This window comes from Haemaphysalis longicornis, unplaced genomic scaffold, assembly GCF_048455015.1.
Source record: "Haemaphysalis longicornis isolate Haplotype H1 unplaced genomic scaffold, Haemaphysalis longicornis Haplotype H1 scaffold_998, whole genome shotgun sequence".
NCBI lineage: Eukaryota > Metazoa > Arthropoda > Arachnida > Ixodida > Ixodidae > Haemaphysalis > Haemaphysalis longicornis.
This window is the reverse complement of record NW_027526472.1, coordinates 27,419-54,185: the sequence shown is the minus strand read 5'-3', so window position 1 is coordinate 54,185 and position 26,767 is coordinate 27,419. Positions and strand designations below refer to the sequence as shown.

Below are 26,767 nucleotides of genomic sequence, written 5' to 3'. Positions count from 1 at the left end.
AGCTGGCGCGGCGAGGAGAATGGGGGAGGGGCGGACGCCGACAACGACGACGCCGGTTGCAGGGACAAGGCGGGTGAATGAGATGCCTTCGCATCTAAAAGGCGGATAATGGTGCCTATGCGGTTAGTTTAAAGCATGGGATGCCGACGGTGGTGCAGCGCGTTGATGTAGCAGAGAAACCCCCGGCGAACGCGTCCCTGCGCCCGGCAGAGCACCGTGCAAGTCGCCAAAGCGCGAGCTCCACGGGTCAGCTTCCTTTCTCCATCACGGGACGCTCGGAACTTGTTTCGGCGACTCTCCGCCAGGTGCAAACATACTCTACTCGGAGCTACTTTGAACGACGGTACCTACTGTGATCTGTGCTTGCGAGTCTTAGGATTTCGCCATGGTGATTTCAAGAGCATAAACTTCTTATTTGAATCAAATATGGGCAAGGAAAAATTTGAGTGCCGTTGGCCTTTAAGATACGCGTTACGAAAGCTCGCCCTCAAATACATTCACACGCTGTGTTATACCGCTCGTACCGCTATGAAGTAGCTGATATGGACTATACACAGATCATTTTCGGGGCAGAATAAAACCAATATTCCCAGAGATAAGCAACAAGATACTTAAATTATCGAGGGGCTGAACAAGATAATCGTTCCGTGAGTTATTTATGTGAGCTGTTCGCAAGAACTTGGCAAATAATTGCGTTTATTTATGCTTTCATAAAACGTGTCTTCAGACCCTTTGAAACCGAATGTACGGGCCTTCCGCTGGGGCCGAAACTGTGGCATAGAAAACCATCTCCATCTCGCCCTGAAACGAAAAAAGAAAACGTAAAATGTAATGACAAGTGGCGAGTGTGCTGGTGGGAACGCGCGCACACGTACACCCTTAATGCGCCAGTTGTGTTGGGTACGAATAATTTTAGCTACTGTCTTCCTTGATCTTACCATTCCAGGCATCATGTAGGAGCAACTTAAAATACAAAGGTTTGAAGTGTTTCGCTTTTTAAAGGAAGTTAATCCTTTCAGCGATCTGCTGCGGCCGGAATGATGATGAGACGATGATGATTCCATCAATGTTTTTGGATCGTATTGACAAAGGGAATTGGCCGGAGCTAAATCACTGATTGTACTTCGATTGGACTTTAAAAGATTAAGTTATTCTCTAGAAAGGAGGACGGCATGGAATTATTGTTCGCCATGAATAAAACCCGAATTAACCAGTAATTATATATTCTTTAGCAATTCAAGCGACCTGTAGAAAAAAAGATAAGATTTTCCCTGTCTTCGTACATCACCTTCGTCAAACATGGCAAGCAGACTCGAGTGAAAAGACAGACAACAAACTACACGTAATGAAACCACACTTAGGACGATACACAACCCATTCATACAACAGACACACGGGAGGTGCCGTGCTAGTTTACGGATAGGCCACACGCATCAAACGCACTCCCACCTGCTCACTGGCTCATCAATGCCCTCTTACAGTAGGTGTGGAGAACACCTATTCGTAATTCACATTATTATTCAATGTAAGGCACTAGACACGGCACAACACAAACACTTTCCCCAACTCAATCTATAAATAACGCATCCTACTCCCTCCATCGTTGTTTTTGGGTGACGACACCAACGACACCATGGTTCCCAGAAAACATGTTATTGAGTACTTCTGGGAAGTTAAATGTTTAAACCTCAGTTATTATCCTCCATTACCAAAAACTGGCCCTCTACACCAGCTATCTCTATTGCCTTTAATAAATGTTTCTGTCATTCGTGCTTATAGGGTTTAGTCCCTACCTCTTCGTTTCTTTTGGTTAACGACTCCACTTTGACGCTCTTTTCCCTAGCTGATCCTTCTCCATAAAAATTGAACCACCACCACCAGTACCATCATCATCATCATCGACGCCGCCGTCGTCGTCATCGTCTATCCGGTCTGTTCCCCTTTCACCGGAGCTTGCGTGGAGGAACAAAAATGACCCACCTGCCCCCGTCTCGCAAAGCGTCGTTCTGAAAGCAGCTAGGGCGCTCATTATTCAGTTTTTTGATTTACTGAAGCAATGTTATTCGCATCTTCTCGTTTCTTCCATAACCGATGAGGTGCAGCGGAAAGAGCAGAATCGACCTAAATCGACATAATTTGCGGGCAGTTGTGGCGTTGGTCCTGCGAGTGCAGTTTAAGAAGCATTTGTACCTTTTGTGAGTTCCCGAGTGTTAGCCGGCAGTGCTGAACCATTCTGGCTGCCGTGTACATGATTTCAAACAGCGCTAGCCGCAAGCCAACGCAGTTTCTCGGTCCCGCGCCAAAAGGCTGGTAGGCTATTGATGGCCGGGTTGCCGAGTTTTCTGGGAGAAACCTTGGAGGAGGAGGGGAATGAAATGGAATCAATCAATCAATCAATCAATCAATCAATCAATCAATCAATCAATCAATCAATCAATCAATCAATCAATCAATCAATCAATCAATCAATCAATCAATAAAACTATTTGTCTATTTATGTATCTACCAATTAATCCATAAATTAATAAAACAGTCAGTCAGTCTGTCAGTCAGTCAACCAATCGATCAATCGGTCGTTCGGCCGGTCGATGTTGAAGACATCACCAGGATGGTCATCTTTAACAGTCCTGACGGCGTCGCTATCAAGACTGCTACCACTAGAAACCTACACCAAACGTCCGAGTAGCCAATAGGGAGGACCACCATGTCATTCATAAAACGTTCGAATTTTGTAGCGTAAGCTACTCTGGCCGAGGTTGAGCAGTTTCGCGTGGGCCGTGGAGGGCCGTACTGCGCAAGCGCGAAGAGCATAACATTGGATGAGATTGGATTTGGATTTGGATTGGACTAGATTGGCTTGGATTGGATTTGGATTGGATTGAATTGGATTAAATTGAATTGTATTGTAAATCCAATCCAATTGCAGTACGGGTGTGTAGAGAATTTGGTCTTCACATTCGCCGGTCTGCGCATTCCAGAGGAGTGACGTCATAGCCGCGGCAGACGCACTGGCGCCGGCGCGTGCCCAGCTGTCGGCTCCGTTGTGCAGTAGCCAAGTCTGTCACTGCGCCGGAGCCGCTTGATAGCCGTTTCGTGTGGCTCCTGGAGAAACGTGCTGCTCATGCGCGAGGAGCAGTGACGAGGAGCCCGAGTACCTGACGCCTAGCCGGAGCCACAATCCTCGGGGTTTAAGCCCGGAACTATAGGGCGTATTAGCCATAGTTCAAAGACAGGGATCAACCGCGCCCTGCGTGGCCGGAGACTTCCCACATGCCGGATACCAAATAAATGTTATTTCTCTCTCTCTCTCTGGACTGGACTGTACTGGATTGGATAGGATTGTAAATCATTTTAGCAGCAGTAAGCATGATAATCAGCTAATCCTACACAACCAGGAAACCTAATAATAACCAGCTGAACCCTAGCTCACGCTACGTATATCCTGGCATGGCCGAGCTAAGCCACTGCTCATTTTTTTTAGCCTCACTCCCGTCGAAGACATCACAAGTGTCGAGCATGTTGGTTCACCCTGAGGCAGGCACCGCAGTGGCCATATAGCTATCCATACAGTTTTCTCTCATAGATTACGCTCGTTGACAACGGAGGGTACCATTGCCCTACCTAATCATGCGGCTAAGCTTGTTTACGTACTCCGAGCTGCGTTAGCATGCCGATCTGGGATTTACTGCGCGTCGGGCTACGAAGCGCACGCATTCTCTCTCTTCACATCGAGTGCGCCTTCTTGGCATTCCAACTGAAATGATAACACCCTTTCTCAACATCGGCGGTTATTGGGAAAGCCTAGAGAACAAAAGGCCATGAGAGCCCTTCCACCCTGTCAAGAGGGAAGGCCACCGATGCTGGCCCCGGTGGGATTCGGATGTTGGGTTTGCCTATATTGGGGATTTGCTATGTTGAACTGTAAGGACGGTGACGCGACCTTTACGTCACAGGCTAAGGACACACATGATTGGTGGGTAGCGACATTGACGTTTTAGTTTAGCGTGGCTACGCCAGTCATGGCGCAGGCTCCATCCAGTGTGCCGCACAGCTGGCCGCCGAAGAGAGCGCGGCATTGCGCAATGGCGAGGTGGGGAGAGGAGACACACGCATGACTCGGGAAAGAGGCAGCGGCGGAGGAGAGGAGCATAAAGTAGGGAGGTAACCACGCTCCCTCCGTAGATGACCATGCTTCACTGTGCGATACGCAATGTGGGAAAGCCAGCTTGCAAAGACCAGACCCCTTTAAAAGGGCCGCACCTCAGAACACAAACGTTTTGCTGGAAAGGCATTTTCCAGGGGCAATATAAGCCGTCCGACATCAAATGTGGAGGCCCAAGGACCTAGTTGCATTCGTTTATGTTTTTTTTTCATACGCGGAATACTGGTCTACGCTCCGTCTGTCGCCAGCCACGATCTGCTGGATCCTAGCCATGTACCGCTTCGGTGAACAAAAATGTATTTTAACCTAAGGACCCGTTTAATTCCCCAGCCTCCACTGTTGAAACATTAAACAAGTAACGATGGGACCGTGCGATAGCTGTGTACGTCAATCGCCAAAAACATCGTTGCATTGCTGACACTCGATACCCTAATGACCCGTAAGAGCACTCATAATGGGAGTCAATCTACATTAAGTGCTATATTGTCAACCCTGTAATAGGTCATATTAAATAACATGAACAATTTTATACATTGCATATGTTTCTGTGTGTCGTAGCGACTGCTTTTTCCGGCACCAGCCACCGTCCAACTGCGTCTATCCACTGTTATGTGAGGGCGGCCTTCAACATTTAGCGAAAATAGAAACCACCATCTTCTCCCGAAACATTTTGTAATTTTATTTTAGCCCCTTTTGTCCTTTGCAAGTATTGCGAAAAGCCGATTGAATTGGAGGGGCACCGATATGTATGTTGCTATTGTTCTGCTTTGCCTGGTATACTTCTTTAGGCGAATATGCTGAGCGAGCGCCCGCATACTATACGGTTATAGCTACGTCAAGCTAAATTGTATGTCACATATGGAGTGGGAAGGGCAGTTTGGGATGCCTCAAGTAGTGGCCTTTTAACGATGATAGACTGATTGCAACAATGAGTGGCGTACGCTGGATTTTGTTTGGGAGGGGTCCGCACCTGCCCTCGTCTCCCATGAATTAACACGGAGAACATGGAAACCAGGAACACAGAAGAAAACAAAGCCAACAAGAAATCAATTCAAAGTTCAAAAAATTCCCCGCATTTCCCCGAGGGGAAGAATGTGAAAGTGCGAATGCACGAGTTGAATTTGCGCGGTTCGGTAATGTTCGCGAAAGAGAGATCACACACACACACACACAACTACAAAGAAAGATCGATGCATTTATTCACAGACACCTATTTGTGTTGTCGTTGTACTTGATTGCTAGAGCGGATCTCAGCTTTGAAATTTCGTGTCAGTACTCCTTTAAGCGGGTGCATTAGCCCTTCTCACGCCCGATTCCTGGCCAATCCCCCACGTGGGTATGTGCCATGTCAGCGGCCAGGCAGCGCGCGCCCATCTCCCCCCGTTGCCAAGGAAGACGAGGAGATTCCTGGCCAATCCCCCACGTGGGTATGTGCCATGTCAGCGGCCAGGCAGAGCGCGCGCATCTCCCCCCGTTGCCAAGGAAGACGAGGAGATTCCTGGCCAATCCCCCACGTGGGTATGTGCCATGTCAGCGGCCAGGCAGCGCGCGCCCATCTCCCCCCGTTGCCAAGGAAGACGAGGAGCGCGCGCACCCGCAGCTGTTGCTATGCGGACGGCGGCGGTCGCTTCAGGCTCGCTTAAGAAGTGCATTCGCACTTAAAAACTTTGATATGCAATGGACACCCTCTACATAACCTTGAGATTGTGTTATACGTTTTTATTTTTATTCCAAGGCATCGCAGAATGAATGTTCGTTCAGGTGAGGTAGAAAGCCTCGAATTCGTTTTCGTTTAAGGGGGGCATCGCTTGCTACAGGAAATAAATATCAGCACTCGTTAGTAGATAACATCACAATACGTGTCCCAGCGATCGTTCACCACCCCCCTCCCCCTGTTCCGTACGCCACTTCAAACAGCCAATGTGCAGATGCGCCTGGCGCACCCTGTACAGGGATTACGCAATGTTTCTGTTTCTTCGGCGAGGCGCGTACAGGCAGCAAACCTGTGCCAGCTATCATGAGAACAACCTTAACCATTGCAACGAGTCGTACAATTTTTATAAAACCATCCACAAAATTCTTTACTGACAGTATGCGGTGGAAAATTATATCCATTATAGGCCTTTCAAGAGTGGCGGCTTCGGGGAAGCTTAAGCTGAATTTGGGAAAGTCAGCGCTCGTACCTGTCCGGATCAAACTTGTGGGGCTCCGGCCAGTACCGGGGATCCATATGAACCTGCAGCGTGGGAGCCATGACGGAGGTGCCCGCCTTGTACGTGATGCCATTGTACTCGAAGTCATTCTCAGCTCGCCGGCTGGTGAACCTGCAAAGAGTCGCGAAGTCCAGCATCCACATCTTAACAGCGCAAAAGGAGTCCCAGAAAGAATTGGAAACAAACAAACAAACAAACAAACAAACAAACAAACAAACAAACAAGCAAGCAAGCAAGCAAGCAAGCAAGCAGGCAAACAACAAATTGCCTCTAATTCACGTTTTGCTTGTGGTTGAACCGCAGCGCCAACTAGGTGCAGGAAGATTTAGTCGATTGTTAGCAATTCGCCATTTAGCATACTTCTCAGTTAACTGGAATTACGAAAATGGAAGGACTACAGCTTTACCCTATCAGACAAATATGGGGCTGTTCGTTTCACGCTGGCTTTGTGAGGCTGCTGGTACAGCGTAGTGGAGCTTAGTGCAAGAGGATTTCGCCCTGCAGTGGGCTTGGACTCTAAGTCCACTGATCAGGATGATGAAATAAAACAACATCGTAAAATGCACAACAATATAAAAACTTGAAAGCAAACTAACCTAATCACAAAGCTCTATCCAATCGAGTACCCCCCATGATTAATTCAAGGAAGAAAAACACACACACACATGCAAAATGAACTTTGTGGGTTAAAATGGCGTCAAAGAGAGAAGCGATAACAATATAATAAAAAAATATTTGTCATGACGTTGCGAATGGCGCCAAACACAACAAAAGATCGAGCCATTGCACTCTATGACCAGCGAAGATGACATTACCCACAATTTTAAACGCAGGTACACTCCAAAATGTTTCACACGCTTAACGGGGCACTGAAGTGAATTTGTCAAGCTCCTGTTTTTGCTTGCACGGGGTAGACTGGCTCAGATACACTTTATATAGTTTATCCGGTCAATAAGGCGGTATTTTATAAAGCTTGAAAGAAGAAAAACCTACCATGCGCGGTCTGCGGTGGCCGCACCAACTAAATCAGTGACGTCAATACGAGGTGCTACTGAGATTGGACGATGCCCCAGATTAGAATTGAAACCAGTTTCGGTTTCGGTTTTGCAAAACAACATGCTTGGCGACCGATGTTATCGTTGGCTGAGCATTCTCGAAATCTCAACCGGCCTACTGCCCCTCTGCCATGTTGTCGGCTGTAAAATGCTCCAGATGAGCCTAAAAGCATGGCTTGGAATCGTAGCAATCATTATCCGAGGCGTACGCAGTGGATGAACTCTCTCCACGCCACCGGAGACGCTCAAATGCGACACGCTTTTGCCCGACCTTTGGAGCTTGCCTGGCTCGTGCCTGTATCGTAAGAGGCGTGTTCGCACCAGGCCAAGAGTCGGCTGATTCGGGACGGTGCCCGCAAGCAGTCGCTGCTTATCGCAACACCACGCCAACCAGAACTCGCCAGTGCGTCAGTGTCAGTCTTCACGCACCCTGCGAACTCTCTCGTGGAGCAATGAAGGTTACAGCGCAAAAATGGTGAACTGACAATAGAAAACGTTGCCCAAAAACAAATAAACCAACTTAAAAAAAGCGCTGTCGTGATTCGAACGAGCGAGTTGCAAAACAATCTGCCTAGTGCTCCAGAACACTCGGCCATACGAAAACGCTGTTGGGGGCGGAAATATAAAGTATATGAGGTATAGCCTGTTTACATTCGAGGAGCTCGGGTTGTCTTAGGGGCTCGTGTTGTTGGCGTCTCCTGCCGTCGCCATTGTTTCATGAAGTCACGGCACCAAAACACAGGGACAGTCGTTTTCCAACTCCTCGCGCTAGAACGTTTCATCTCCGCGGGCGTACTGATAGAACACACCGGTACAATCGTTTTCCAAAGCCTCGCGCTAGAATGGTTCGTGCTTCAAAGAGACGAGACTTTTACAGCAAAGCTGTATACGTATATACCCACAACGGTTTCATCTCCGTGGGCACAAAAAGCCAAGTTGCCGAGAATACACTTATACACTGCATACTTCGCCCCTCCCAAGGTTTCACGTTAGTGCGATGGTCCTTTTTTTTAGGTTTGGCATTCTAAGCAGCTTAGATGACTATTTCTTGAATAGTGCCGGTGCAGTAAGCGTCCCGCAAATTCCCACAAGTATCTCGTCTCTAGCGACTGCATTTCTTAGGCAGAAAAGCGTTCGCACATGTGTGGTCGTGATACTGACCGCTGTGCTAGCTCACACAGCAGAAAAAGTGCTTCCCGCACCTTGGTTTTACACTGTAAAATAAAAGTTTCCATTGATTTTAATTCCTTAGAACCTACATTAATTTCGCTGACTCTTCTCCCGCCTTCAAATGCCTTAGATTTTTCTACTAGCCTACCAGTCATCGAAGCGTCTCATGTGCGCTTGTGTGGAGCGACGTGGACTTAGAGCTTAATACAGTCCACAAACTAACAAACTAAATGCGCATTCTTCCAGGTACAAACGTGTCGTGGCTTAGTTTCAACTGAGCGAACGCCGGCGGCCGGCCGAATAAACGCTGGGCTGACTGATTCTGTCGCAGGGTCGGCAAGCCGGGCAGTAGAGCAGTTAAGCCAAGCCATCTCGAGTGAGCGGCATATGCAACGTCATAGGAAATCGGCAAAGCAGATGCAGAGAGGAGGACGGCACTTTTGAATTCTTTTTTCTACTGAATCAAGTCGCGTAAACGCAGCGAGAGTGGTCGAAACATAGCCTAGAGACTCCAGAATACAATTTGCGCGAGTAATCCCGCAATGTTAACAATCACTTCAGTGTCCCTTTAAGGGGAATATTTACTGTTTGTAACTAACACTCTTACACCCTGGCAAAAACACAAGAAAACACCCTTTTTAAGGCTGTTTTGTAACACCTTTTAAGAGACTTTTTTATTTATTTATTTATTTATTTATTTAAACATACTGCCAATCCCATCAGGGATTTTCGCAGGAAGGGCTTGAGACATAAAGTTACAGAGTAGTTGTACAATAAGGCACACACATTAACAATTGAAATCTAGTAACAGAATCGGTTTAACAAAACAAAATCGGAACAGGATTCACACATGTGGGTTACTAATAACGTGCAAGTACAAAGCAAATTCACATACTGGAATATTGTATGAACTATTGATAAATGGTGTCGCAGTGTTAGACAGTCAAAATTCCTTTTAAGGGTGTAAAGCAATTTACAGTGTACGAACGCATTTATTTCCTTGATCGCCGGATATCGGGACAAAGTGTGAGCACCCAAATTTAGTAAGAGAAGCTCATATGGCTAGGGTTTCGTGTATTTTTTTTATGCCTGCGAACAAAAAGTCACGTGCTTTTGAAGCGCGAAGCGTTTGGCAACGTTCTATTGCCACGCGTTCTCCCTAAAAGTCGGGCGCTATTAAATAAATAAAGATAAATTGATTCGGTCCTCACGTCTGTACGCCTATCACGTGAATATGCATTTTGTGTAGATTAGTTATAGGCCAACAGCACTCAAAATTTCGACCTCTTGGAAACTTTATTTCTGTATAGTCAGCCTAAAAAGACCGCGAAATACGAAATATGGCAGCTGAAATATGGATGTGCACGGTGAAAACTACCAGCGAAAATTGGCGACATTGAAACCGAAATTGAGAAGATCGCGGCCATTACGGCTTGGCAGAATTTTCGTTGCCACCGCCGAGCGAGCGGCCGGAGCGGCAAGGCGAGGCCGGTTGGCCGGAACAAACGTTCGCGCAACGCTTCGCCCTCGCCGCATCCCTAGGAGAAGCGCACCCTGCGGCATGGTGGTGAAAACGTTTTATTGAGCTGGAACGGAGTTAGCGATCGGTTTTCCTCAGTAGCTGGATGACAAAGCACGCCGCCGGCTGGCATGTCATTTCCGCTTCACGACCTTAGCGCGATCCGCCGGCAGGTGCAGGGTCGCCTGTGACGGAGCTAGAACCACTAAATAAGCTACGCTTAAGAGGGTTCAGCAGTGCCGGCCTCCCGTAGACAATACATGGACACTTTCAGAAGCCATAGCGCGCCTAATATTTGGCCTAACCCTATGGGGTTAGTATCGACTTCTTCCGCTTTCAAAAACGGGGGGAATGTTGCGGACAGATTTTAAACTGGGATCTCGTTTTTTTACAAACGAGTAAGAAATATGAGCGAAAACATGGGTTTTCGGGGTGCCTGTGTTTCTGCGCGCCGCATTGAAAAAAATCGGCCAATATCGAAATTCTGTTCGCAACATTCCCTCCCTTTGGCTCTTCTGATTGCATACATGCCGGTAGAATTCTTCTGAGGCGAATAGTTTTAGCGCTAGGCTTTCTGAAAGTTCCGCAGCTCGAGAACGCTCGCAATCAAATTTCCCACTCTTGTTGGTGGCTCCGTCTTTCGTAATAAGGAGGAAAAATTATTAGGCTCTACCACTCACCGCGTACACGCTGCGGTCTTGGTATGTTACTGCGCGGATAGCCGGACTTTTGGGCTTATGCGGCATGCGCGCGAAAGAGCGAAGAAAAGTTTGCCGTCACTCTTGCGAGTGGCACCACCGCTTTGATTGCAACTATGCATTGCAGCGTCATCTCTTGCGAGCCGGGTTCCACGCTTATCAGCGCGCGGGGAAGAGCACGGTTAGACTGATGGCGTTGGTCAAAGCGGTGAATATTTTGCTTTTTCACCGAACGACCGCTTGATTCCGCAGTAATGCTGTTTAGTTTTTTATTATTGAACTCTGAGCCAAGACGAAGCGCTTGCTCGAAGTGACGCGACCTCAAATCTTGCCGGTAAAGCTGTTGCTTGTATCCATTGCATACTGGCGGTGTCACGGTGCAAAAATGCAGGAATAATATTTTTCTTGTACAATGGGGGAAGAGGGCAAGGGGGTGGTTTCGCACTTGAGCGGCTAAAAAAACTTTAGTGCGGCTTCCTGAACAGAAAACGCCACCTGACTTTTTTATTTTTCTGTTTGCTCCTTAAAACATTTTGCCTCCTCTTTCTGCTCCTCTCTCTCTCTCTCTCTCTCTCTCTCTCTCTCTCTCTCTCTCTCTGTCTCTCTCTCTCTCTCTCTCTGTCTCTCTCTCTCTCTCTCTCTCTCTGTCTCTGTCTCTCTCTCTCTCTCTCTCTCTCTCTCTCTCTATCTCTCTCTCTCGCTCTCCCCCCTTCGCGTAGCATGAGCAATATACATTTAGGAGCACCCGTTTTTCAGATTACAGGGACAGCTTTTTCTTTATCTTCAACTTCGGCATTCCCGCGAACGGAGACTTAGCTTATGCAGCCACTTGCATCTGCGTACGCGTGCGTTAGCGGAGTAATGCGTAAACCCGCTGACTCGTGCGCTAATATGAAGCAGGTGTACCACATTATTGTATTGTTCAATTAGCGTAGCAATCTTCCTAAATGTCAGGGCGCCTTTATAGAAATCGTAAAATGCAACGTTTTTATTACTTGATTCCTTGTTTATATCCATTCAAGGCTGAAATTGCTGAAAGTTGCTGACGGAGGTAACTGTGCGAGCGCACAGAATGTTCACCTTACTTGAAATTAAGTATATTAAATAAAAAGTATCACTCTCCTTGTTCTGCAATTTATGGAAATTCTTCAGGCTGACCAATGAGTTACTTTTACTGTCGGTATGAAGGTTAATTTTTCTGTAGTTTAAATGTGCCCTTCCAAAATTGCTTCCAAAATCCTCCTTCACACCGTTCGATTTTCAGTCCCCAAGGCAAAGAAATGCACGGTGTGCTGTAAGATGCACTGATACAGCGTAGAGGTAAGAAATCCACGCTCGGAAGTTTAGCTTAGTCTTTGAAAGAACGAAATGTGATTTTTCTGTTTTTTTTTCGTTTCTTTCTTTCATCTTATTTTCCATTCCTGCTAGCGCGGTCTTTGTTTAATACTTTTTATTACGGTTAGGGTTCATCGCTCATTTTGAACCCTTTAAAGCATGGATAAACGATTGGTCCTCAATGACCGTTCACCGGTGTTTGCCTTCTTTTATTATTATTTAAAATTTTTTGTGCCAGTCCACGCACATACATCTTTTATTTATTTTCGCAGACTGTTCAGTTCGTGTACAAATGAAACACGAATGTTACATTGTGTTTTGTAGTATCTGCGCATAATACGTATTTTGTAAGCGAAAGTGCCACTTGTATGTAATTGCAGCTTGTATCAACGTGTTGCAGCGCAGCACAAGACGAGGGACAAAAACGCAGAAGACACACATCGCACTGTGTATCTTCTCCTTATGTACCAACTCGCCAAAACCACTACTCTGCTGTAACTGGTATGCATTCATGTGTCTAGTACGTTGTCTACAACAGCACTTGCCTTGTTTATGCGGCACTTTTGTCGTCAAACAGATCAACGGCTTTATGATTTTAACCACGCCCCCCCTCCCCCCCCACCCCCCCCCCCCCCCCCCCGAACATCCAGAATTGCTGTTGGTGATGCTGAAGTAAAGATTTGAGTGATTCGTATTTGTTAAAATGCTCTTTTGCGGGTACTTGGTTCATTTGCTTTCATTTATATTCTATTGGAGCATGCTCGGCGCATTTTTGTTACCGACGACCGATCTAGACCAACCACCGGCAGGCCACGACGGTGACTTGCTTGATCTTGTCCCCTCCATCATGCTGGCGCCATGGCTTGTAATAACACATCGAGGTTCTGTCCTTTTACAGCTACATAAATGATATCATCGTAGTTTTTTAACACTTTTATCAGAAAAATCCTTAAATTGTATTTTCGATGAAACAGGTTGGAGCTCTTCCATATTATATTTCCCTCTTTCCCTTTTTTTCAATCTATTTCTGGATGTGTAATTTACGATGTATGTTAACCTAGGGATTTGGGAAGCCAGGCATGTCCTGCTCAGAGAGATGATTTCGCCTTCACGTAAAATAAGTGGACTTCTTTGTTTCTTTTCGAGATATCACACATTGATTCTTATTTTGTGTATGCCCCTATGCACAGCTCTTTGATGTTTTTTTTTTTTATCGCTTACTCTCCGCATTTCATCCGCACTTGGGGCGGCGAGATTCAGTGCCCGTAATCATTCAGATTGTTTAGCCCATTTCAATAACTCCGCTCACAGTAAATACATTCGTAAATACATTTGTACCACACACGCGAATCTGAAAACATCCAGTTTACAGAGTGAGCCTGTACCTGATAATGCTACGATGACGCATCCAGATTCCGGCGCCACGCTTCACAATTATCGCCCTCATGCTCTCACAATTATCACTCTCACACACACGCACACACACAGACACACGCACGCACGCACGCACACACGAACGCAGACACGCGCGTACGCACACACGCGCGCACACACACACACACACGCACGCGCACACGCACACGCACAGAAACGCGCACCCACGCACATACGCGCACCCACGCACATACGCGCACACGCATCCACGCACGCACGCGAACGCACAGAAGCGCGCGCGCGCTCGCACGCACACGCACACGCACACACGCGCACGCACACACACACATGCATGCACACATGCACGCATGGACGCACTCGCGCACATACACAGACGCACCCACAAACACACGCAGGCACGGACATGCACACACGTACACATACACTCGCTCACACGCAAGCATATGAACACGAAGGCACACGTAGGTGCAAGCCACAGCTCTTTGATGTTACTTGATGTTCTCTGAGTTACTTTGATACAAAGTAACTCGGGATGCAAGCATGCCAGTAAAATTTGACGCCAAAGTAGCATCGCGATTTCATGCAATTAATTATCTTGCATTGTATTTTCTGCAGATTCTTCACACCTATCTTTTAGAATTGCGAAATAAGTTTACCACGTCCGTATAACTCACGACTAACCGTTGCTGTCCGGAATAAATCAGAGTGCTACTCAAAGATTCTTGATCAACTCGATAACCAATTCCGTGCCTTGCCTGTACTTGAAATACTTTACAGAAAGATACGCAGCACGCTTGTCCCACGTCGGGGAACTATAGGCTCCGTGCAGTCAAGTTTGCCGAGCGAGCGCAGCGCCATCTACCGCGCCTCCGCGCAACACTGGGTAGGCCGAGCCGCACCGTCCTGGCCGGCCACCTGCTTTAGGCACTGTGCACGCGCCCTTGCAAAGGCGTCTATCAAGTGGTTAGGTGCGCTGAAGTGGCTTAAGTTTGCGGAATACACTGCAACGGCGGCAAGAGAGAGAGAGCAAACATCTTTATTGAGTCCGGCAGCTGGGACGCAGCCTAGTCGTCGTGTCGGGCCGCCACTCGTCGTCGGCTCCCTACTCATGCATTGCCTCCAGTGGAGGCAGCAGTTTCGGGGCGCTGGCGTTCGAGGGCCCCCAACACCTGCTGGACGGCCGTATGTTGTATTTCGTAGTCCTTGTCTCTGGTCGCACTTGCGAGAAGCGGCGGGAGCGTTTTGGCTGTGTTGGCTTCACTGGGGTGTAGTCTACAGTCCCACAGAATGTGAGATGCTGTGGCTCTGTCCTTCTTACACAACACACACACGTCGCTTGGGAACACTTCTGGACACATGTGTTTGGCTATCACCGGAGTCATTAGCGCATTAGTTTGTAGTTGTCTGTACACGACCGCTTCTCGTTTCGTCAGACGAGGGTGCGGTGGTGGGAAGGTCCGGCGGTTAGCTCGATACCACTCAAGGATGTCCCTATAGGTGGTGAGTGGCGACGCTTCGTCGAGCTCTTGCTCTGCAAGTTGGGGGCTGGAGCTTGCGCCGCGTCCGGTGAGCGCGTGCGCTGCTCGGTCCGCCTCCTCGTTGCGGTTGCTGCCCGTACCCAACGGGCCGGCGTGCGCCGGGAACCACCTAATAGTCATCGTCATTTCTTTGGGAGGTAGGGCCCCGCACACCCTCACTGCACTGTGGGAGACACGATTTGTGGCGTAGTTCACGATCGCTGTCCTCGAGTCGCTGATCACAGTGGTGCACTTCGGACTTGTGAGTGCCAGAGCGATCGCCATTTCCTCGGCGTGATGCACACTCTTGGCTTTGACGCTGCCTGCGGTGTATAGTTCGCCGGTGTTGGCGGCTATAACAGCTGCCGCATACGTGTTCGGCTGATTTGGGTACTTGGCCACATCTACGTAGTATGCTCCCGAGTCGTTGGCGTGCGATGCCGTGAGTGCCTTCGCTCTTGCGAGCCTTCTCTCTTGGTTGTGTTCGGGGTGCATGTGGCGGGGGATCGGCGATACGTGGAGTCTGCGGAGCAGGTCCTGTGGGAGTGATACATGTTCCTTGTCGTCTTGTAGTGCTTGATTTTGGTAGCCGAGCCGTTGCAGTATGTAGCGTCCCGTTCTTGTTAGCGATAATCTTGTAAGCTGCGCTGTATGCTGGGCTTCTGCTATTTCATCTATAGTGTTATGTATGCCTAGCTCAAGGAGCTTGTCCGTGCTAGTGTGTGGATATAGCCCCAATGCTGCCTTGTACGTCTTGCGGATGATTGCGTCGAGCCTCTGGCGCTCGGCTGATTTCCAATTGTGGAAGGCCGCGATGTATGCAATATGGCTGATTGCAAAGGATTGGACAAGGCGGAGGAGGCTTGCTTCCCTCATGCCTGCGTATCGGGTGGACGCAAGATGGAGTGTTCTAGACCGAGAGGCTTTAAAAGAAACAAAGCGCAGAAGGAAACCTACCGCCCTCGCTGCCCTGAATCGCCCGAGTTAGGAAGGCTGGTCACAGCCTCACCGGCGGCACAAGTTTCCGTGAATTTTTTAGAAAATACAATGGCGATGACTACCAAGCAGATTATATGCTGCTGTCAAAGTAAAGTATGTCGGCTTTGCAGCTGTTAATACCCGTGAGCTTACAAAAAATTTCCCCTCTTGGCGAATACCGCGCTCATTGGCAGTATTTGCACGAAGGTTGGTTCGTCTGCATCATGCAGGCGTCTTCCGCGGCGTTTATAATGAAAATTCACGCGGAACGTAACAATTGTAAGAGAACTTACTGATGGCTGCAACATCCACCCCCCCCCCCCCCCCTTTTATGGAAAAATATGATGGGTCATTTGTATGACAAAAAAACCTGTCAAAAAGTCGAAATACCTACGTCAGTACAAGGTGTAAAGGAACGAATGTGGGATTTTTGCTCTGCAAATAAATGCTGTTCAATAAAACAAAGTCGTTTTAACGGGGCTCACAACAGCAACAGCAACTTCAGAGAACAATAAAAAATAAACGGAGTTTATGATGATTTGGAGGCCCTGCTTACCCTAAAAAGGAAGGGAAAGTCTTAAATTGTTCACGGGCATTTCCTGGCGGGCTTGCAGCGAAACCCGTGTACGCTGTGAATGTATTCACGGAAATTGAGACGGAAGGCACAGAGGTTGCAGTCTTCCCTCGCCCGCTTTCGCGCTGAGGCGATACTGCGTGACCTCGTGCACGGAGCAAGAAAACGTGCTCGCTCCGTGATCTCGGAGTGGGACGAACTGGCACCAGCGGAAACGAACTGTCAGGAGCGAGTAGCAGGACATATTCTGGGAATGTTTGGCGATAATTCAAGCCGTGAAATTGAAAATCGCCGTCAGGTTCGTTTCCTGGCCGCAGCGGCCGCTTTTCCGACAGAGGCGAAAAGCAAAAACGCCCGCGTGTTCAAAATTTCGGCGCACGTTAAAGATCCCCAGGTGGTCAAAATTAATCCCGATCCCCCCACAATGGCGCGCCTCATCGCCTGTCTGATGTCGGCGCGTTGAACCGCACAATCAATCAATCGAAAATCGCCGCCAGTTGGTGCGCAGTTCTCGATGCTGCCCACTCGCCTGATCTACATTTTTTCATCTAAGGTAATTATACTTGCTATGAAGTCAATGCTACTAGCCCGTAATGCAGCGTACAGACCGCACTACACCCAAACAATCGATCCAGTGAGACGGACGGAGCACCATACTCACGAAACCACGGCGGTCTGCGATTTCAAGTATGCGAACAAAACGGCTTCTTTCCAATGCTGCGAACAGCTAATGAATTTGTGCTTTCTAGCGGAAACACAAATTCGCTGAAAAAATTATGTGGAAACGTGAAAACGTGCGCACGAAAGGCTCCCCCTGCGTTCTGGCAATGCGTGTCACTGGGAAATCAATATCGCTTGCCCCCCTCCTGCGTGCGCGTAGTCAACAGTTCAATCCTTTAGTCTATTCCTAGCCCGGTGCTGTAGAATTGCTGTAGTATGTTTTAATTAGGCTAAAATTGCGTATACTACATTTAATCCGGTGCCGCCAAGCAGGTGCCCAACCGAAAACCGAGCACGCTGGCGAGTGGTGGCCGACCCAGTATTTTTCCCATTTCCCGATGGCGGCGCTGGGCGTCGCCGCTCAGTGTCGCCCTCTGTTCACTGCACGGCGCCTATACGAATACAGTGTGGCTAAAGCGAACGACCCGTGCGTACAGGAATAGCGACGTCCCTCGCTCAGTGGAACACCGCCGTGATTTCAGGGTTGCGGGAAGCAGAAACACAACTACCCAGGCTACAGTCATCACACAACGGCAACGCAAAAAGTTAGCAATTTACCCGCCGCCGTGGCTCAGTGGCTAAGACGTTGCGCTGCTGAGCACGAGGTCGCGGGTTCGATCCCCGGCCGCGGCGGCCGCGGCGGCCGGTTTTCTGATGGAGGCGAAAAGCAAAAAACGCCCGTGTGTACGAGATTTCGGCGCACGTTAAAGATCCCCAGGCGATCAAAATTAATCTGAAGCCCTACACTGCGGCGCGCCTCATCGCCTGCGTTGCGTCGGCGCGATAAAACCCTACAATCAATCAAAATTTAGCGATTTAAAAAAGCGAAAAGCAAGCACTCAGGAATGTTCCCATAGCAACCCTGCATACCCGTGCACAACCGAACAGCCTAAACAAATATGTCCAGATACCCGTCACTGCGTAGCTGCGACAAAAGCGCAGCGAAGATGCGAGTGCCATCCCGGCCGCTCCTCAGATGGAGGCGAGAAGGAACAACGTCCCCGTGTCGAGATTTGGCAGAACGATCTGCAGGTGGTTGTAATTCATCCGGAGCCCCCCACTATCGCGCGCTTATATCCCACATGTGGCTGCAGCGTGTTACAGTCCCCAATTTTTAATTTTTTCAAAGCGCACCGAGCGCAGTCCAGGCCGAGTTGACCTCATGCCCGTACATGGTACACCCCGTTCGGAAGTCGTCTTGTAGTCACAGCGTCAGCAGGGGCATATTCGTTATCTCGCCGCTGCCTCAGCTGGCTGCGACGCGCGTCTGTCGCAGCCACGTGAACGCTGCCACCACGGAGCAAGATCTTGCTCCGTGGCTGGCACTATTGATAACGCTGGGTAATGTAGTCTTGGACAATGCGTGTGACTGCCCAGTTCGCGTTATCTGTTACAGTAAGCTGTCTATTTTTTTCTTTACACGTTGTGAACGGAACGTTGAAAGGTAGTTTCAGGAAGTGACAGAAATCTTGTGTTCGTGGCAGGCATTCAATTAATCTGCATGGGTATTTCCATGGTTCGAAAGAAAGCAAGAGCGCATCAGACAGAATGAAAGAGAAGTATAAAAACCACTTGCGCAAGTGTTTGTCAAGTTCTCTTGGTGTTCCGCTTGATGCGGTGGTTTCTTTCAAACTTATGCATTAATCAGCCAAACTTTTCACTCTTGTTTTTGGCGTTATTTTCTGGTAACTACTGGGGTCATTGCTGGAGGTTAATTTTTACCAATTGCTTTAATAGTTTTTCGGACGTGTCGATTTCGAATAGTGCACAATTGAATATTCATTGTTCTTTACGTTGTTTGTTCATATTAACATTGAAGCTCCTCGTTCACAGCACAAAAAGTGCCCAAAAATATTCATAAATGATCATACATACGTGCAAAATCTTCTTTGTTAGCTGAATTTTTTCGTTTTCTGGAATGTTTGGATTATTTAGGAAGACGGCTACGTTCACGGCCGCCAAGGCGTTCAACCACGCACTATTTTATTCATTTATTTGAAGCGCTCACCAACAGTGGTGTACCTTCTCGGGTGAGGCATTGGGTAAATTAGGAATATAAGGCATACAGAGACAACACATAAGCAAGGGTAGTAAATCAACAATGGGTAAAAGAAATGTGTGGGTATATGGGGTGTTTCATCAAGACTAATTAATTTAAAAAAAATGGGATTTTGGAAGTAAAGCTGTCTTTCTTGCGCTAAGTGATCAGGGGCTGTGGCAGGTGCCAAGTGCTATTTATGGAAATAAGTAACTTGACTTGGTTAATCACCGTTTCAATTATCCTAAGTTAGGTGCTTGATTGTAATGATTAACTTGTATAGGATCATGAGTCCATCTCGTATCGATTATTACATTTCCGAAATTGTAAATGCGTGCAGAGGTACAGCGCTCAGAACCTAAGCTCACCAGATGTGCGTAAAGGGCTCCGGGCGGAAGCTGAGCGCCGCGAAGCTGCGCCCTCAGGCTCATGTCACTCGGAGCTGCACATGCCACACGCACGCCGGGCTTTATCTTCGGCCCAAATAGAAGCAAGGGGCACCTGAACAGCCGAAAAGCATCTGATAGCCGGATTTCCAGGTTACAAAGTTCCCAGTCAGGGAGTTATTAAGTCAAAACAATCTTCGGTCGGCCCATGTGGCCACCGAAACAATAATGATAAAAAATGGCCCATCTCCCCGCGAGGGGGACTCGAGTAAATGCGCCGCATAGGGGGTGGGTGTATTGCGTTAAAGTTTAGTGTTTGGGGAGTTGGTGGTAGTGAATGCGTTGTATCAGCAGCTTCTTGACGTAGTTTGAATGAGTCAAGGATATAAGGCGCGTTTGTAGCCTTCCAGTCTGTGTCGGCTTTGTGGCACAGTGGGTAGAGCAGAGCACCATGTACCTTGCGTCCCGCCCGCAGGGTCGCGGGATCGAAACCAGACGCCGGTAAGTATTATTTTTTATATAGTGTAGGGGGAGGGGTGCGGACCTGTTGTTGAGAGCGAGGAGGGTAGCGTGATGCGGGAGAGGAAGAGTGGGGGAGAGGGCGCACCTGGAACGGCTGTTGCGGACGCCGAGGCACGCCAACGCCGACAACGCCGGGTGACATCGTGAGTTAAAGAAATGCTCTGCATTTAAAAAAGCGCTCCGACATTGGGAATGAGCGTCTTGGGTTACTGTGTTGCTGGGGGGAGGAGGGGGGTGAGGGGGGAGGGGATATACCACTGAAAGTGAACTAAGGGAGGGAATGTTTTGGCCCAAACGGATAACCGTTGGACCACCGAGGTAACCGAATGACTACCCTGAAATGAGAATAGAAAGAGCAGAAGACCGCTAGCGCTATGATAGAATGAAATAAAGAAATTAAGCGTAAATGAGTTATTCGGACAGACCAATATAAAAGCAGTTGGACTTCCACGGGCAACGCCCTTGACAGGCTGGTCATTCATTCATTCATTCATTCATTCATTCATTCATTCATTCATTCATTCATTCATTCATTCATTTAATCATGCATACATACATACATACATACATACCTGCGTATGCACATACGTACGTACGTACACTACTCAATTTACGCAGTGTGGACGTATTACGAACAATTAAGAAAAAACGTGCGATAATTTAAGTAAACCGGCATCACATTTCGTTCAATGTATAATATATGACTTTAGCGTTACGGTAACGTTTACCTAAGCTGTGACGTACGCATTGCACTTGTTACATGCGCTTTCGTCATTCCGAAATATTTATGGTCACAATAATTTGTTATATTTCTTTACAAAAATAAACAATACAACAAAACGCCTCAAATAGGTGCGCTGCGTAGGATTTAAAGCCGTCTAAATAGAACAATTGGTACAGCAAACACATTTCGCAGAAAAGAACGAAAAGAACGAGCTAAGACAGAAATCACCATTGTTACGTATAGCAAGAACAGGTCATAAAACAGCGTTCTAAGCCGAGCTATGGCTGTATCCCATCCGCAACACCCCGTTTCCCGTTTCGTTTCTCATGCTAAAAACACCGGGCAGCTAGCCAAATTGAATTGTCCAAGAACTCACAAGTCGTCGCAGCAATGGCCACAATTACTACCGTTCGAACCACTATGTGCGTAGCTTAGATTGGGCTTAACTGCTTGCATAATAGTGGGATTAGGAAAGTGATAGTTGTTCTTGTTTGGTGATTTTTTGTGACGAAATGTTATCTCGTCGATACTACGTACAATCGTGTACTTTTACTTCAAATCCCATGTCGCATTGTACGAAACTTTTCAAAAGCAATACAGCGGTAATAAATTCCAACTAAGCTGTTTCACTATTCGAGAAATGTTATAAATGATGTTATAAATTAGAGTACAAATATGTTTGCATGTTAAAATCGAAGCGGGTGACAACTTTAGGCACCCTTCTTCACCTTGAAGTGTTGATAAAGCTGCAGTTATCGCCGGCACAACGCCGCACAGCGTGATTTGCTCGCCCGCAAGAGATGTGTTTTCAGTTTCTGCTCTGACATTGGTGCGATTTTCTTCATGCGTAACACTCGCAATCGTCGCTGCAGTAATTTAACACGCATAAGTGGGATAGAATTCTCCTTGAATAAGTCACGTTTCGTGGCTTCCACAGAAGCGCAGCGAACCAAGCTTCTATCCCGCAAACGGCAGGATTGACAACGAATGCTGAGGGAAGCCTGGAGCCCAGTAGGTTCACACACACCCCTTGCCGCTTCCGTAGCTCGCTGCAATGCTCTTCTGTCGGTCGGAGCCATGTAACCGCCGCCGTTTATGCTGGCGCGAAAGTAAATTGTGTATACGCGCTGTCGCATTTCTTTGTTCTTACCTGTGCGCGTAGATTGATACCAAAGCTTTAGAAAACCTGTCTATACATTTTCTGTCGCCTTCTTAGACGCGGTGGCCTTATCTGGGGGTCGCAGGAAACGAATGTATATTTTCATTCGCACCACGAGAAGCACCCTCCTCGCCCTCTTTGCAAGTCGCCGACTTCGTGTTCTCCAGAAAAAACAGCATGCAAAAACGCAAAAAGAAACATCTGGGCCAAGTCATGCCGGTATTCATCCCGTACTGATATCTGACATTCTTGGCCGCGGTCTTCGGTCGTATCAGGGAACGCTCGCGTCATCGCACAACCGATGCATGCCGTCATCGGAGCTATATTTCCTTTCATGCGGCGTAATAAAGCGTGCTTCGGTGTCCTGGTTGTTTTTACACTGCTAGATTCCAACTACCTGACGCAGCTTTTTGGGGGCGGTACGTGATGCCATCTACGAAGCGAAAAAGTGCGAATCTGAGTTGGCGCCGAACTGCTGAACCCTCTTAAGAGTAACAATACTGACGCGTGGCGGCAGCGATTTTGGTGCCTGACGCCAGGGTGGCCAGCTTTATGCGCCCTATTGTGGCTGACACTGGGGGGCGGAATTGGTCCAGGCGCCGCTTGGCAACCATGACAGCTGTGTTTACTTTTCGAAGATTTAGAGACAGAGCACCAAGTGCGATAAGGTCAGCTTGAATGGAGAGCGCTTAAACTTTGACAGTGAACAAGGACGAGAAAGGCTACAACACAGGACGAAGCGCAATCGTAGTCTAGTCGAAGCGTAGTCTTCGACTAGACTACGACTAGACTAGACTAGTCGCAATCGAAGCGTAGTCTTTCTCGTCCTTGTTCACTGTCAAAGTTTAAGCGCTCTCCATTCAAGCTATGCAGAACCAACTAGCCCCTACAGATGCCCTGTTAACGATAAGGTCAGGCTCGGTTACGCTCGCGTAGCATACTTAGTGGCTCTAAGTTGCGCTAGAGCCACTAATTAAGCTACACTTTTTAAGCGGCTATAGGTTACTCTAGGCCACTGTCGTTCTTTCCCCGAGGGAAGCGATGCAGGCGTTTTCCACCTTCCCGCCGGTTGAAACAGCTTAGTCAAGAGCAGCACGGCATCGCTACTCTGTCTGAAGGGTTGAAAACTCACTCTCAACGTGTCTTACACCCGCACTGCGCTCCGAAAAACACGACTTATCGAAGAACGCGCGCGCGGCAACACAGAGGCACCAAAATGTGTCTTCCCGGGGTAAACAAATTTCACGGGAAGCGGTTCGACCAATGACCGCTGTCGGCCGCATACAACAATGACAGAAAAGAGTGCCGGTACTCTGAAACCGGATCTAGTGGCTCTAGAGTGAGCTATTTTAAACGTTTCTAAGTAATTAACGACGCATTTCACGGGGCTGCCAGTCATGTCCCAGTTGGTTTTGTGGTACGTACTGTACGTTCGAAATGGTTTTGGCCGAGTTGAAATTTGAGGGCACTGGGCGTTTAATAACAGGCACCGCTTTCATAACAGGCGACAAATAAATTCATTTAACTGAGATGGCTTCGACCGGCATACTCACACGACGCCTGGTGGATACATTCTGAGAGTTTCGTCGACAACGTTGCTCAGGTACTTCATTCCTTGCATGACCGCGTCGAAATCCAGTCTGCCCTGGAAGCAAAGGCAGTGATAGTAAAATCTGTAGAAATACAGAGGATTGTGCAATAACGCGTGTACTATAGCATTCTTATGCCGCTTGTGTAGAGTGTGAGCTGTTTACAGACAAATATGGCTATGTGTAGCGAAACACGTTAAATAATTTTATTCTTTGTAAGTCTTCTTTGGCTCCTTTTCGTCAGTGATGTAAATTTATACCATTATAACGACGAAGTGCCATAACTTCGCTAATTATGAGTTTTAACAGCAGAGGTGTTTAAGCTTTTTGTTCCGCCGTTTATCATTTCGGTTTTTCGTCGCCATTTAAATGCGGCTAAAAAATACCGAGTGCGCATGACCGTGCACCTCGAGAGGAGGGCAAGGTGTCGTCCATGTTTGCGTGCTTGTGCTACGTGAGACGCTCGCAAAAAATACCAAGAAAAAAATACCGAGCGTGCGTGAGCGTGCGCCTTGTGAGGAGCCCTTGGCGTCGGCCAGCTCGACCTTCTGCCCAGCGTTCGTGGCGTGATCTCTCGCGTGCTGTTCTTTTCGCCAGTTCATGTGCATTCGCCCAAAAGTGGGGCCACAGACGCCGAGTTTGCGAAGCCGGTTGCCGCGAGTCCTAGCACGTGTCAAAGCGGTACACTTTAGGAGAGATGTGAAAGCCTGCGGACAAAATGATGCGGGCCGGCTAGTCATGGAGAACTTTAATAAGCAGCAAGTTCGGAAATCCATGTTACGTGCAGCAGCCGGGTCTCCGACGAAGGGTGAGGGGCGCCAGCTGTGCTGCTTCTCCTGCCTTGCACCGCTAGCGCAAGCCGCGCCAATTTTTAACAACAGAGCTGTTGAGGGCGACACAAATCCGTCTGGCGCAGACACAGAACCCCGAGCGCACGTAAGCGCGGGCCTCGCGGCGACCGCCGGGCGTCGTCCAGGCTTGCGCGTGGGCTCAGGCCACATGAGGAGCTCGCGCCTTCATCATCGTCGTCGTGTAGCGACCGGCGCGCCAAGTGGTCAGCCGCGCCGACGACGATGACGACAAATTTGTCAAGCCATCTTCACAATCTACACCTGGAGGCGGCCCCCGGACCAGCTGACGCGCTAGCAGAGGATTTGCCCTACGCGGCTGTGATCGTCGGAAGACGACTACCGATGACGACTATGACGACTAGCACTACTAGAATATGACGACTAGCACTACTGATGACGACTATAATGATGACGACTACTACTGAACAAAACACTGTGCGTGATTTAATGGTCTTTGCTTTAGAGTGCCGTCCAAAACGGGTTTGCATTGTTGGGGTACGGCTGCTCCCTCTCTCATGGGATCCTCTGTCGGTGTGAGGAGAAGCGGGGTCGGCCCCCAGCTCGGCTGTTTCTCAGCCTTGCACCACGAGTGCCAGCTGCGCCAATTTTTTTATTCGGGTTTTGAACGTTCCCTTGCGAACTTATTTCGTTTATTCTTCGGTTTTGGGGGGCGATATATGGGATGCGTATTTTTGATTTTGTCAGACAATTTTAGCGAATTTTTTTTCTGTTATTTTAAGGGTTTTCGAAATCCTGTCTGACAAATTATCTCAATTTACGCTATTATAACGGCTAAAGGTGTGGCTTCCGCAAAATCGGCATTTCTCTGGAAATGCAGGGCATTACACGATTCGCCATTGTCGCTGTTTTTTATTCGCATTTTCAAGGTGCCTTTGCGGGATTCTTTTGTTTATTCCTCGGCTTTGGTGGAGATGTATGAGATGGTGTGTTGTGTTTTATGGCACATAAACAACTTAGGCTATCATGCGCCAAACAGAAGGTTTTGTGTATACGTTGTGGATAATAACGGATTGTTACAGCACGTTACACCGTTACAGCTTGTTTAGAAGCCCTGCTTTTTTTATAAAACTAAAAATGGAGGAAGTTTTAACCAGAGCGTTTTGTCCTAAAAGTAGACTGGGGTGAAATGGAATGTGTTCGTCGTAGAGCAGCCTAAATGCTTTTTTCTCAGGACCTCAAATTTTGTACATGAGAGTAACATGTTGTTTACTATTAGCTGTTTACTGTACGAGATGTATGTTTTTTATTTTGCGGATCATTCTAACAAAAGTTCATTTTTTATATTTTTCCCATTTTTCGTTTTTCGAAATTCTGTCGGCCAAGTATCCCAATTTACGCTGTTTGAATGATTACAGGTGTAACTTGCGCCCAATCTGTATTTTTCTAAAACTGCAGGGCGTTGCATGGTTCACTATTTTCAGCCTTCTTTTATTCGTATTTCGAACTTTATTCATTTATTCTTCGGTTTTGGGGGGAGGTGTATAAGATGCAGGTTTTTGATTTTGTCAGTACATTTATGGAAAATTTTTATTTTTTTCTTATTTTTATTGTTCGTCAGAATCATGTTCAATTATCTCCATTCATGTTATTATAACCATTAGAGGTGTTACTTCCGCCAAATCTGCATTTTTGTGGAAATGAAGGGCGTTACACGATCCTGGCTGTTTGGGTACGGGCAAAATATGCTACACATTAAAACCTAATTGTAGCGTAAACTATTGCTGCACGAAGGTTATATTAGTACAGGATGTAAAATTTCGGGAACTTGTGTCGGCAGAAAGGCGATAGTCTTTCTCGGGCTACTGAAACACGGATTTTTTGGTCTGTCCATCACTCAATTAGCCACCCTGCCAAAAGATAAAGTAATTTTTAAGTTAGACAAAATCTTTCCCGACCACTGACTCTGCTGCCATACTCGTCAACATTTTTTAGCGAAAAGAAAATGTTAGGAATATTTCAGGCAAAACAACTCGTACTAGGCAGAGTTATTTTAATTTAAAATAAATGCGGGCTTCATATTTCCGATAGCAAATTAGAAAGACACACTAAAATCAATATTTCGACCCAAAATGCAAAACAAAGCTCGCGCCCGATTTTAAACCTAGTGGCGGCATTCCACGTCCAACAGTGGGCATCCTCGA

At 47.7% G+C, this 26,767-nt stretch overlaps 1 protein-coding gene across 1 annotated transcript in view; it reads right to left on the bottom strand.

The window, feature by feature from the left end:
• Positions 1-679: 679 nt before the first annotated feature.
• The window catches only part of LOC144154862 (cytochrome P450 3A8-like), a gene marked incomplete at its 5' end in the record, with an annotated part of 47,378 nt that continues 21,290 nt past the window's right edge, over positions 680-26,767 (bottom strand). Inside the window, 4 exon segments of the mRNA XM_077685935.1 lie at positions 680-801; positions 2,191-2,353; positions 6,346-6,486; positions 23,719-23,810. Coding sequence (XP_077542061.1) covers positions 724-801; positions 2,191-2,353; positions 6,346-6,486; positions 23,719-23,810 — 474 coding nt within the window.